Source organism: Haliaeetus albicilla, chromosome Z (assembly GCF_947461875.1).
Source record: "Haliaeetus albicilla chromosome Z, bHalAlb1.1, whole genome shotgun sequence".
Taxonomy (NCBI): domain Eukaryota; kingdom Metazoa; phylum Chordata; class Aves; order Accipitriformes; family Accipitridae; genus Haliaeetus; species Haliaeetus albicilla.
Window position 1 is genome coordinate 6,069,813 of NC_091516.1, and position 13,137 is coordinate 6,082,949.

At 38.4% G+C, this 13,137-nt stretch overlaps 1 protein-coding gene across 5 annotated transcripts in view; it reads right to left on the reverse strand.

The window, feature by feature from the left end:
* Positions 1-5,088: 5,088 nt before the first annotated feature.
* The window catches only part of ARL15 (ARF like GTPase 15), a 229,789-nt gene continuing 221,740 nt past the window's right edge, over positions 5,089-13,137 (reverse strand). For all 5 annotated transcript variants that reach the window (XM_069776735.1, XM_069776737.1, XM_069776740.1 and 2 more), the window contains one exon: positions 5,089-10,969. In XM_069776735.1, coding sequence (XP_069632836.1) covers positions 10,817-10,969 — 153 coding nt within the window. In that variant the 3' untranslated portion in view covers positions 5,089-10,816. The remainder of the gene's footprint in view (positions 10,970-13,137) is intronic.

A 13,137-nucleotide genomic window follows, 5' to 3' on the forward strand; every position in this document is an offset into this window, starting at 1 on the left:
GCTGACCCATGAAGATACACCTCTTCAGAACATTCTTCCACTTACAAAAACAACTGTAAAACCAATTTTTTTCCTAAAAAAGAGAAACAGACTGCATTTTTTTACATCTATAGGAATTCAAAGCATCTCATTTAGCATCAAATGACATTACTTTAAATAAACTACAACAGCATCCTTCCTTATTTAAACAGCATATTCCAGGGCTGTGTCAGTGCAGACAACCTAATGATCCAAAGGTTCATTTGCAAGTAATGTATTTTGCAGATACACTATTCAGCTACTAGTGATATCAGAAGATTAATTTACACATCAATTACTCACTACCAGGCTTGCTGGGCTGCAATTAGTCCAAACCTAACAAAGGGGGTCAATTTTCAACATTTAAACCAGATCATAAACTTTCCCAGATTTGATTGCTTGAAGTGGCAAAACTTCTAGTTTCCATATTACCCAGCAGTTTTTCTTTTAAAGAGGCAGCTGTGGATACCTGAAGTACTTGGAAACTTCTGTCTACATCTCTGGGTGGAAGGTGGCCAGCACAAAGATTATAGCCTTTATCTTTACACACCAGTAAAGGCACGAGTCCCATAGCCATCAGAAAATTCCACATTCTCCTGTACTTGAGCACTTCACAGAAGTTAATGGACCCCCACAGCCCTGTATCTATGTCCAAAGCAGCAGCAAAACAGTATCACAGCCATGGACAGGCTCAGAGTCAAGGAAGCAAGGTCCGGAGATAGGACTAAAATTTAAGAATTCATTGTTCCCATCTGTGCTTCCCCCCCTTTACCAATGCTCACTTTTGAAGTCAAAAGGCTGTATTGCTTCAGGATGCTGGTGAGCAGGGACTTTCCAGCAACTGCAATGCTGTAGGTGACAATGTGTGAGCTGTGAGCTCATCGAGTCCCTGGAGAGGGCCACACGCTCGTGCTTCCTTCACACCGCTGATCTTCATGGGGGCACACTTTGTTTAGCAGTGACTGGGGGCACAAAACTCAGTGCCAGGGAAAAAATCGTTATGTTTCCTACGTTTTCGATAGCATTCTTGAGAGCAAGAAACACCCTCCCCCCGTCCCTAAAACATAAGGAACCTTGTGTAAAGAAACGCAACCATGGTGGGAAACGGGGACATTGCAAATGGCTTCCCGTGCTCAAAAGCCAACTCTGTTGCCACTTAACCCAGCTTTGAAACCTACTGGCCGCCTCGCCTTGCTCTTCTGAACTACAAACACCTGCACTGGCGACCTGACTGACACCCTTCTTGGGGTGCAACACAGGGCCCAGCCCTGCCGCAGCCACCTGGGAGCCCGGCTGGCCGGCTCCACGTTGAACACCGCCATGTTCAGACACAGGTGCCCCTGCTCCTGAGGTAAGAGGGTGCGCCCAAAAGCACAGGGTGGGACAGCTGCCATTACACAGGGGTACTGCTCTGAGAGAAGCAGTAGGGAGGTCTGAGTAGCGCCGGGGGACGGGCCTTGCCCGGGGGAGGGGAGGCCTTCCACATGCCTCCTCTGGCTGACCAAGGAGCGGGCTTTGATCTGCCCGGGATGACAGTGCGCCAAACTGTCTCTCATTCAAATGAATCTGCCAGACAGTTGGGAGACATTCCTCAAAGGGTCACCAGCAAAGGGCTGCAAAGGAGGGTGTCTCCGTCCCATGCTCCTTTATAATGTCTCCTCACCGCCTCATCTGTCTGCCGAGCAGGCCTGCTGTGATTTCCCCCCACATCCAGGCTCAATTTGTATGCAAATCCTCCCTCATTTGTTCTTGCTCCCTTCAGAAAGGACAAATTTAGTATAATAACTGTAATTGCTTTAATAACATGAAAAAACCCGGCACCTTTATGGGACCAACAATCAAAGACTGAAATTGTAACACAGCATGACAGGTGTGGAGGCATGCCACCATTACCGATTTTCCCATTTCAGTATTTCTTTCATCGTCTTGAAAAGTGCTTATCTCAGTAAGCCAGGCATGGCTGGCTTATGGCTCTTGAACTCCAAGCAGTTACACGGGGCTCCCACAGTAGAGGCACATCACTGGTGAGCAGCGGGCTCTGCTGGGACAGCAGCTGCGGGGCATTTGAACCCCTCTCTGGAGGAAGACAGGTCGGCATGACCTGGAAAGGTAGAGCTGCTATCAGTATCTCCTCAAACTGGTGTCTCCCCTCAGCTCTGCGGCAGACATGTTAAACGTCTTACAGTCTGCAGGTCATAGGTTCAGGCAGATGGCTACCCCTGCCTCCCATCAGAGAGATGGAGGTCTCAGTGCCATTCGCAATGGTGGCCCATATCTCCAGCCACACTGAGCTAACCTTCTGCACCCCTCTTGTTGAATAGGGCAATGTCTATTCTTGGCAACTTTTTCTGGTTTAGTTCTGAGATTAGCAAATGCGAAGCCATTTTCAGCATCAGTCAGCTGGACCAGAACCAGCTTGATCTTGGCTTTTAGTTATACTCAAACCCATTGACTAACAGTTACATTTTCCAGTTACTATTTGCACTGTAATGTGTAATTTTAATCATAAAACAGAACCTCAGAGCTAGTCCTCCTGTAACAGACCCTGCTTTACTAAAAGATAAACCCATCACCAAAGATCAGTTAGGCATGAACCAGAGTTTTCATCCAAAATATGCAAATACGGAAATGCAAAAGATGGTGAGAAATGAGTCTTCATGCATACTCTGGTGGAGAGAGGCCATAATACTGTGTCTCATCTGGAGACAACTGGGAATGAACTGACCCTTTTGAGTGCAAGGGGAACTCCAGATCTGCCTCAACAACTACTCCAAGGGCACACTTGCATGATGCAGGATAGGTATGTGTAAACAGGTGTGAACACCAAGGGTTTTTTTAAACCTTACATATGCACACAGGAATTAAAAGGATCAAATCAGTAACTGCAAACATTGATCAGTAGTGACCACCTCCTTCAGGCCTTAATCAGGTTAGATGTGAACTGGTTCTCACAGATGAAGTGCTTGAGAACATGCTAATCACCAGTATCCAGGTAGTATAAAATGCCAAACTTAAAAGAAGAAAGTTTCTCTTCCATTTGATTTGACCAAACCTAAAGGCAAAACTGCCTGCTGAATCTCTTACAAGCAACCAAAACAAGATTCACCATCCCAAAGCACTTTTATGGAAGATTTCTCCTCAGCATTGAGAATGGAAAAAACAAGAGATTCCTTCTCTGAATGAAAACACTGTATGCATTTTTTTTTTAATGTCTAGGTCACCAATACATCTACATATGAAACCACCACACAATATTTGACCTTGATAATAAAATTCTTCAGAGATCAAAAGCAAGTGCTAAAATAGGCAAGATATTTATATAGCCCATAACAGCAGATTCCTATATTACTGGCACCTCTCAGTGGAGACAGGCCTAAACCAAAACCTCAGGTCTGCACACAATACCGAGAAAAGAAAACAAATAAACAAAAAGCTGAAGTCCTGTCTCAGATCTTAGAGGGTTACCAGAAATGTTCCTGGTTCTGCTAAAGACCTTGGTGCTTGAGTGTTTGGTACTCTTCATGCTACAGAAAAAAAAGAAAAGAAAAAAAGCTCTCTTTAATCCGACACTAAGCACTAAAGTCATGTGAATGAAATGAGAGAACCCTGAGGAACAAAATCTCAGCAACATACTGCTATCTTTGGGTAAACATTTGTTTGCATTATCTTTTTAAAATAATACTGTCGACTTCAGTGATTGACGATTTCACCCCATTTATCACTGACAACCAGAATTATTTTTTCAGCTGTGGATCATGTTAATTGTGGAAGCTAATAGGGAGGAATGTGAGGTAAATGGTCTCAATACCTTTAGTATATGTGATGACTTTACCAGACTTGCAGTACTGTATTTACTGTAACCAAAAGGTCACACTCTATATTTTAAAGGTAAACAGTGAACTTTTCTGCATCAGTCACACTCCTGCAAATCATGTACAAAAATATTTTTAGAAAAGGCAATTAGCATTTTTTTTTTAAATTAACCTTAGTGTCAGATACTTGAAGGAAGGCTTTCAACTTTAACTGACACACATATAAACCAGAGAGGATGACAACAATCTCATTGGCAAAGCCATTTAGTAAAGATGGACGAAGGCTGTTATAATTTACATTATTGACAATAAGTGTTCATTTCTTCTCTATAGCAAGGTAAATATTGAGGCAATGATGAGATTGCATTGTTCATTCCACTGTTAAATAAAAAAAGCAATTTCCCACATACTGCAGTTTAATTGGGGTTCATTTTAAATCGTACAATCTCATTCACATCTTGTAGCTCTAGGTCTTACAAAGACACCATACATGGGAAGGCTGTAATAAAATAATTCTGATACAGTTTTGCAAATAGACATTTGTTTTTATAAGCATTAAGAATACTGGCAGAAATGGGGTTTTTGAAGGGTATACAACAATACTATAATTTGAGTGTATAAGCTTCTCTGAGGATACGCTAGTGAACATGGTAGCACACAAAGCCTACTATAAGATGAAGCTGAACCTTTTGTTTCAAAAAATAGCAAGGTGTGTATTAGTGGAAGATGGGTATGTGCTTTCAAGTAAATGAGGTGACACAGGACAGAAAATACTATTTTAGCATGTGCTAACAGAATGCAGTATGGATTAATTTCTATGGAAGAAATTTTTAGAGTGCCAACCTTAACACACAGCAGGATTTGTTGCTTTAAAGGGACTGTGTCAAAGTTGACAGGCCCAAAATGTAACCTACCATAAAATTAAACTTTTTACGAAATGCCCTTTTGATCCTGAAAAAATCTATCAACCTTCCAAATCCAAGACTGTCACATTGTTAAAATACCAAATACTTTGCTGTGTGATTGGCCATTAAGCTTGGTTTGGTTTTGCAACATGTATATGCAAGTCATGATTTTGCTCTCTCTGCCACACTATATTTGGGAGTATGCATTTAAACAGTACCAGATCTTTTGTTTGGGATTTCCATGATTTAGCATTTCAGTTAGCAGTAATTTATAATAAAGCTATAATATGAGGCTTCTGTACTCCAATGGTAAATGTCTCCTTAGAAAGAGGGCTGTTCTTCATGCAAGGAAGTTGCCAAACCACAAAAGGATTTATTTTTGTCTTGTTTTACTTAATACATGCAAATACTTTCCAGTGCACACTGAAATGCAATAAATTATAGTTACATGGCATAGTAATAAAAATGAACAACAGCATTTCGCTATTTCAAGGTGACAGGTAAAAAAGAAGTGCTGTGATTGCTGGTTTTATTTCTTGTCAGTTTTAGCTCACAATCTAACAGTGAGAATTGAGAAAATTAATTGTGAATGGCTTTCCTTATATTGCACACAAGCATAATAGGTACAATTCATGCCTCTTACTTATTAGCATGTGGGCAGCCTCTCAAATATATGCACAGATTTTTCACGTGTAAGGAAATTTTTCTGTGCTTAGAAATTAACTATACAACAGCTTTTCATTACAGATACGGTCTTTACCAAAACCAGACTATTTTCAGGTAAGGAGTCCCTCTACTCCCATTATAGTAATAAGGCTGGCCATAGATTATGTCATTCCTTCTCTTCACACGATCAACTCTTAATATTCCATAATCATCCCAAACCAGCACAGGACCTTTTGCTGAACACTTTTGTTGGATTTACTGTAAACCTGACAACCAGATGATTAAAGTATCTCTCTTCTGTTCTCCCTACCTTACTGCCACAGATAACTGGAGCTGCACAGGCTACTGTTAGCACCAATATTCACATTTGAGTATCTGCCTTTTCTAGACAGTTTCAGTGATTAAAAAATTAAGGCATATATAAGACACCATAAATAGAACTGCTGAACATGCTTGATGCACAAACATACACTCCACAAACAAGGCTGCCCTGAATATATTCTACCAAAACCCACCAGAATACCACATAGTACATTTTCCCATGAAATCTGGTGAATGAACAAGCAATATACAGCATACTTTGGCTTCTCTAAATATAGCTGTGATAAAAGCTAAAATACATTATAAGCAGCTAGCATTGGGCATAAATGTCTCAGAACTAGTTAAATTAGCCCTGATCTTCAGTCCAACCCACACAACGAAGTTAGTCAGTTCACCCATGAGGGCTGAGGATTGAGAAGGGTAATGATCTTTTTCAGTCTCTTCACGTAACAGAATTCAGCAGCTCTACTTGATTTCAGGGGTTCTTTTCAACTGCAGATACTGAAAACGGTATGGTTTTTGTTTTCATGTAGGATATGGGGGACTCTCCCTCATCCTCATGTTAACCTAGGCCCTGGATGGCTAACCCTACAGCTGACACAAACAGATGTTTTTATTTGTTTGAACTATTAGGTCAAAGGGCTAATGAGCTAATGAAAATTCTTTCAGGAGCTATCAAATGAGCCATGATTAGCAGATTTTCAGTTCCTATTTATATGAAACAAAAGAATTAAAAAATTATTCTGAGTTTACAAATCCTTCATTTCCATCCTAGTTTTGGTAAGAGGCAGATTTAAAAATAATAAAATTAAAAAAGCATACCTCAGTAGCTGAACCAGCAACTCCAGCCTGGCTCAGCAGCGCTGTACTTCCATCAGCTGTTACAACTTGCATTGTGAGAGTCTCTTCTACTCAAACAGTGTTTGATCATATAACATTGAGTTGTCTCAGCAAGCTTTTATTTTTCCCACAGTATTTTCCTTTGCTCAACTTCTATAGCTTTTTTTGGGTATATGTCTTTGTCATGTCACTGATTTAAAAATAACTTCTAGTCATATAAACATGTCCCTCAGTTTAACATTATGGAATAACTGTATGATGATTATTCCAATCTCTGTTCCACCAATAATCCCACAATATGTTTGATATATTTCCAGAGTAACAACATCTTGCTGTGGAAATAAATCGGCCAATTTTTGGAAGTTTTGTTTTATATATGTGTGTGTGTGTGTGTGTGTGTGTGTAAATGTGTAACTATGTATAATTTAGCAATGATTATACAGTAATATTTGTTTTCATCTAGGAGTAAATAATTTATCTTGAAGATTCCAAATCAAGGTAATACACCACACTCCCAAACTGGCTACTGCTCAAGAAATCCAAACTTAGCAACTCAACTCTACACAGTGTTTATTTTCTTTTTTTTTTTTTTTTTTTTTGATAGTGGAAATCATGTATAAATCACAAACAGTAGAAGTTCCTCATGTCAGCAGTTGTCCACTTGACTGGGTCAGCTTCTGTGTATAGACACTGTATTTTTAGTATAAAGTCAAGATAATACGGCAGTTAACTAATACTTCTGACTACAGTAAAGATACAAAATTTTGTAATATAAATTAATTGCCATTACAAAAAGGCAACTGTATTAACTAATACAGTACAAAAATCTGCAACTTCTATAAATATAATGAAATGCAGGAACTTAAATGAAATAATACATCACAGATTTTTGTATAGAGCATTTGAAGAGGCAAGCTAAGATACACATTGAGCATTATACAGCAAGAAAGAATATCAAAACCCACTAAGATTTAACTTTTTTTCCATACAAATGCTAGAAGTACAAGTACAGGACACAACATGGAAGTAGTAAGATTACCGGCTCAGAGCAAGTAGACAAAGAGGTCTCATTGACAAGTTGTAAAGCATTAGGCAGCAGACAGAGGCTTGTCAAAACCAGCTGTTGTTGGATACTGATTGATAATGTTTTCATTCTGACGGCTGAGACATTGCAGACAGCCACAGGTCTGAGAAGAAGCCCAATGTGGGCACATACACATACACACACATACACACACAAAGTAATTTAACAGATGGCTGAAGAACATTAAAGCACAGTATCTTTTTTAAAAAGACAATGTTCACTCCTTAATGAACTTGCATGGAAAGTAGAGCCTAGTGCCCAAGTTTATTTCACCTAAATGATGAACACATGTGAGAAGATTTAAAAAAAAAAAAAAAGGAAGAAAAAAGAAACAGTTGAGATGGTCATCTGAATAAAAAATGCATGGTGCTTACATATTCTACCATAGCCAGAGCATTCAACAACACTTTAGAGAAGGAAGTGTGACGTGAGCTGCTATGAACATTTTTAATTCCTCCATAAAAAGGTGAAGGTGTTCACAGACATTAAAAGGGTACACATCCATTAAGTCCATCCACAACACAAAACCACAGAAGAACTACATTCAAAGAAAAGTTAAGCATTGGTCTTAGCCTAAGCAGTTATGAGGTATTGTTTCAACCTGTGGTGAGGAATGATCACTGTATTAGTAAGAAAAAGCATATTCAAAATAGTTCTGAAAAAAAAAAAAAATCACTGCTCCTGTGCAGTTGGCATTTTCCTAAAGATAAAGCATTAAGCATCAAAAGGTCCTAGTCTAAGTGGCCACTGGCATATGCCAAAGCCATGTTCTCATCAGCTACTTGGGTCTTTTGCATGTTAATCATGTAGCACCTTCCAACAGTGCATAGTTGGGAAATCACGACCAAAATGTAACTTGGAAACTCTGAAGTTTTTGGACCAGACTCACTGATGGTACAAATAAGTTTTTAAGAATGAAATACAGTTGGGCTTATTTTCATTTGCTGTACCTTTTGGTCCATAACTTTAATATGGGAAAGAAGGGGAAAAACAGTAAAAAAAATTTACCTCTCATCTTCTAACTAATGTTCAATGACAAAGCAGTAAAAGCTCTGAATCCCTCTTTTTGCCTCCCCAAACTGCCTGCCTTCTGTGGGAAATAATCCTCTCACTCCTCCCCACCACTTCTAATTTGTCATTGTCCCTAAACAGGACAGAAATCTGGGGACCATGCGGAAATCTGGGGACTCTGTAGTCTCTAAGCTCACGTCAACTAAGAGAGAGTTTGGAACTGTAAATTAGATTCGGTTCCTCTTTAAATCCAGGGAAAGGAGCCTCCTCAACCCATACAAGAGAAACTGATGGGCAGTTGGGTCCCATCTAAACTGTGCAGAGAGAACCAAACCAAGGTTCCTCTCTGTGTTTTGAAATAAACAATTCCAGTTCTTGGCTATTTCCAAGAGTATTAGGAGTGCGGCAATTGACCTGACAGGAAAGAGAAGAAAAAGCAAGAAGAGGTGCCCTTCAGGCTTTCTGCCTATTCTATTGCAAAATTAAGCAAGGAGCTTACCAGTTTTCCTAGCCGCTTTCTGATAATACAAGGGAAGTTAAACCAGTGATCATTAGGCCATGCATTTGGACAGATATAATTCTGAGGGAGCAATGCAAGGTATCCATGGAAAATGAAAAGTAAACAAAAAACTATAAAAACCATTTTGTTTAACAAAGAGTATAATTGCAAGTAATAGAGAAATAGCTTTTATATGCCTTTAAAAGCTGACCCTTGCTGTTTTCTTATTCCCAAATAAACTAGTGAGAAACTACAATAACCTTCAAACTTAAAAAATAAATGCTTGGAGTGGAAAGCTATGTTGCCTTGAAAAAAGGAGTTACTGTTTCAAAACACAAGCAGAATCGATGAGGAACCACTGACACATCACTACAGTTTGTGTTTGCAGACACTTATGCACAAGAGTAGCTGAATGCACAAGTCACAACATTCAAGGTGTGCACCAGTTCAGTGGCTGATCTGCACATACCCTGTTGTGACTGACTTAATGGTGAAAAAGTGACCCAGCATGTTTCTTTAATTGACAAAATCAGTTTATAAGGTTTTAAAAAAATCAGCAAAAGGCAGCCAAAAGACTGCAAACCTACAACTGGGAAAACTTGGAAAGAGGAAATATACACTGTGTTACTGGAACCAAATGGGATTTTTCCAAATGTATTACAAATGTTGTTCCCAATGAATACTTTTTTGTCTTCTAAGTAACATCCAGCCCAGAGGAAGTTTGAAAGAACAAGTTATAAACCCTTTAAAAGAGAAGCTTATAGTACAAACACTGGAAGGCCCTTAATTATGGTATAGATGCCTTGGCAATGTTACGATAACAGTAGTACTCTATGACTGAGTGATAAAGGAAGCAATCCTTATTTAAAATCAGTCACACTTCTAACTACAGCTGAATTAACAGACATTTGCTTTGCTTCTCTTACGGAAAACTACTTTCAATGAAAATTGTTACTTTATCCAACTTTGAATGTTTTCTAAAAATTTTGTTACTTAGACCACCTGTTTATGTCACCTATTTTTCCCAAATACTGTTATGCACACACATCTGTTTGCTAATTTGCCTTTCAGGAAACTTCCAGCAAAATAACAGTTCTGCCTTTGACAAGGTTATGCTATGACTTCAGAAGAAGAATCAACTAACTTAACTGTATTTTCACTCAGAAAAACTTCAGGACTAACCTTTGCATTAACATGAAACTGCCTGCCTTTAAGGTATCCTATTAAGGTTCTCAGTGGCTGTGCTTTCCATATCGTGGAGTCAGTAAACAAGCTAATACAAGTTAGTCTCACAAATCCTTAAGACTTTAGTTATTTTTTAAAAACCAAGGTAGCAGATAGAATTCCTCCTTTGCAGATTATGTTATTTTTGTGCATGTAAAGTTTCCTATCAAGGATGATCGCAACACAAGAAAGCAACATGCAGTGTGCAGAAATAGTGGTAAACAAAGAGCAACTCCCTATTTCAGTAGTGTAGACAACTTTACTGGAAATAGTTGTGTACCTGATTCACAGAATATTTATTTTAACAAAAGGACATTCTGCACTAACTGTATAAACAACATATCAAAGTACAGTCTTGATACCACACCATAATTAAGCTGTGAGCAGAATGTGCAGGTACAGTGATGCCTGGAGAACCACTCTTCTCTCTTGCGTTTCACATTCTTGAAGGTTCGAAGTCTCTCTCTTCTAGCAAGTTTATTAGCAGGGAGAAACTGTCTTTTACTGCCTCCATATCATCCAAGGAGCAGGGTTTAAGAATCCAGCGCTTTCCACGTGCAAGTGGCTCAAGTTCAAAATATTTTTTTATCTAGTAAGAAAAAAAAAAGAGACCAATGTATTAATATTATAATGACAACTCTCTGTCTCTCATCTAAAAAAAAAACCAAACCAAACCAAACCATAAAAAAACCCCATGTAAAAAGATCAGGATACTCATTTTTAGAATCTTACCCACAGCTGTTCTTATAATACAGGTTATATGATGTGACCTGAAAGTGTTTTCTTTAGGGGTGAGTGACCTGCTTGGAAGCCACCATTCTACCCATACGTTTAACAGCATGGGAGGTCTGGGGAAGAATTATATGGACTCAAGGCAAAGAGCAAAGCACACGAAACAAGTGTTCAAAAACTTAGCCAAAACAGCAAAAGTAACTAAGAAATTTTAGGTTACATTTGTATTTTAATGTTAAAGCTGTATGTTTCATCATACTCCTATTGGTAAACACTTAAGATGCAGAATTTGTCAGCAGGCTACTCTAGCTACACAAATGAACTGTTGAAAATGTACAAATCCTAAACATTCCAGCCAAAAGTGTGCTATAGCAGAGGGTTTCTTAATGACCTTGAGAACACTAGAAAAATAAAAATTCTTCCAAAACCAGATAGTTTTTCTGGAATTAAACATAGGAGGCTAGCAGACTAAAGTGATTGGGATAGTAATAAGTATTATACATGAGACATGATGGTTTTCTACAGTCACCTTAGTTCAAAATCCAGCACGTTCCAGCAGACTCCAGCTGCTTACCTATAATATCTAATAATAGTGATAAAGAAGGAAACCTTTTAATTAAATTAATTCAATTTTTACTTCTGCAGCAACTGTGCAGCAAGGAGGCATAAGAATATGATGTAATATAGAACTGAAAATTTTAAGGTGATTATAAGCCTTGACAAAATAACTGAGGAAGATGCAGTTTCTTGGAAAGACCAATCGCCACTGACACTAATTACACCAACTGTCAAGGCAGAAACACAGAGCCACAGAAAGACTGAGAAAGAAAAGATTTTCATTTAGTTGTACACTCCAATCACTTTTCAAAATAGCAAGTACAATATCAAAACATAATTTTGATGCCTCTTGAGAGAAGACAGCAGTCTGCAAGTTATTTTGGTCCACAGATTACTGTTTTCATCAAAATTTTAGTCTTTGATAGTATTTGATCCAAAAGTCTACTCCTGTTTAACTTGTCAAAATAGACATTTAGTTTTTACATCCAAAATTATATCTATCAGTACTTGCTATTGTCAACATGCCAACAGAAATATTTAGTGCTGACTTAGTTTGGACATTCTTGTTCCTTGTAATTATTGCCAAATATTCTTAATTTTCCTTTATCACAGACTGTACCACAAATATGCACAACAGGAACAGTTACTCGTATTGTGGTAGGCAGCAGACGCCCTAGACAGGCAACTGGAGCCCCACTGGGTAAGGCTCCATGTGCAGGGCGAATAAAAAACAGAAAGAAAGAAAGAAAAAAAAAAAACAAAAAAAAGGCTTCCAAAGCCCAAACAACCTGCAACATCTCTATGCAGCTCTTATAGTGTGTATACAACAGTTTTAACCAGTAATATATTCTAACAGAAGAAACCGATTGTAGTTGTATCAACTGACACAAATCAGAATTCAACCATGACAGTGTGGCAGGAAGGTTTTCTTATTTTTCAGAAAGGAATTTCAAGCAGAATGTTTAGTAACAAATATCAGAAAATAATGGTGATTTTGAGATGGGAACTTCTGCTTCCCCAGCTAAGATACAGGTGAAACCTTTTAAAATCTATTTCCAACAAAGCAGAATTGTATCAGTAACTACCCGCAAACGCTTGAAAAATAAGCGTGGTACTTGACATTCACTTCCCCTCAAAAAAATTTCAGAAAACGTACAAGCTGAAACAAATGGGACTTCAACAACCAGTATTTTAATATCAGCATACCTACTTTTTAGTATTGCTGTATCAGTGCCATATTAGTATCTGATGTGTTAGCATGGTCATATGTGATCAGAACCTAAATACTAATCTTTATAAGGGAGGTATTGCAATGTCTCCAGCAGCTGAAGTGACACCAAATTGAATTTACCCCCATTAATATATTGAATTAATGGCAACGATCACAGTACTGGAGAAGCAGGATAAGAAAGCTCTCTTGCTTATTTCAGCAACAGCTTCCTTGACTGCTAAATAGGGAAGGAAGTA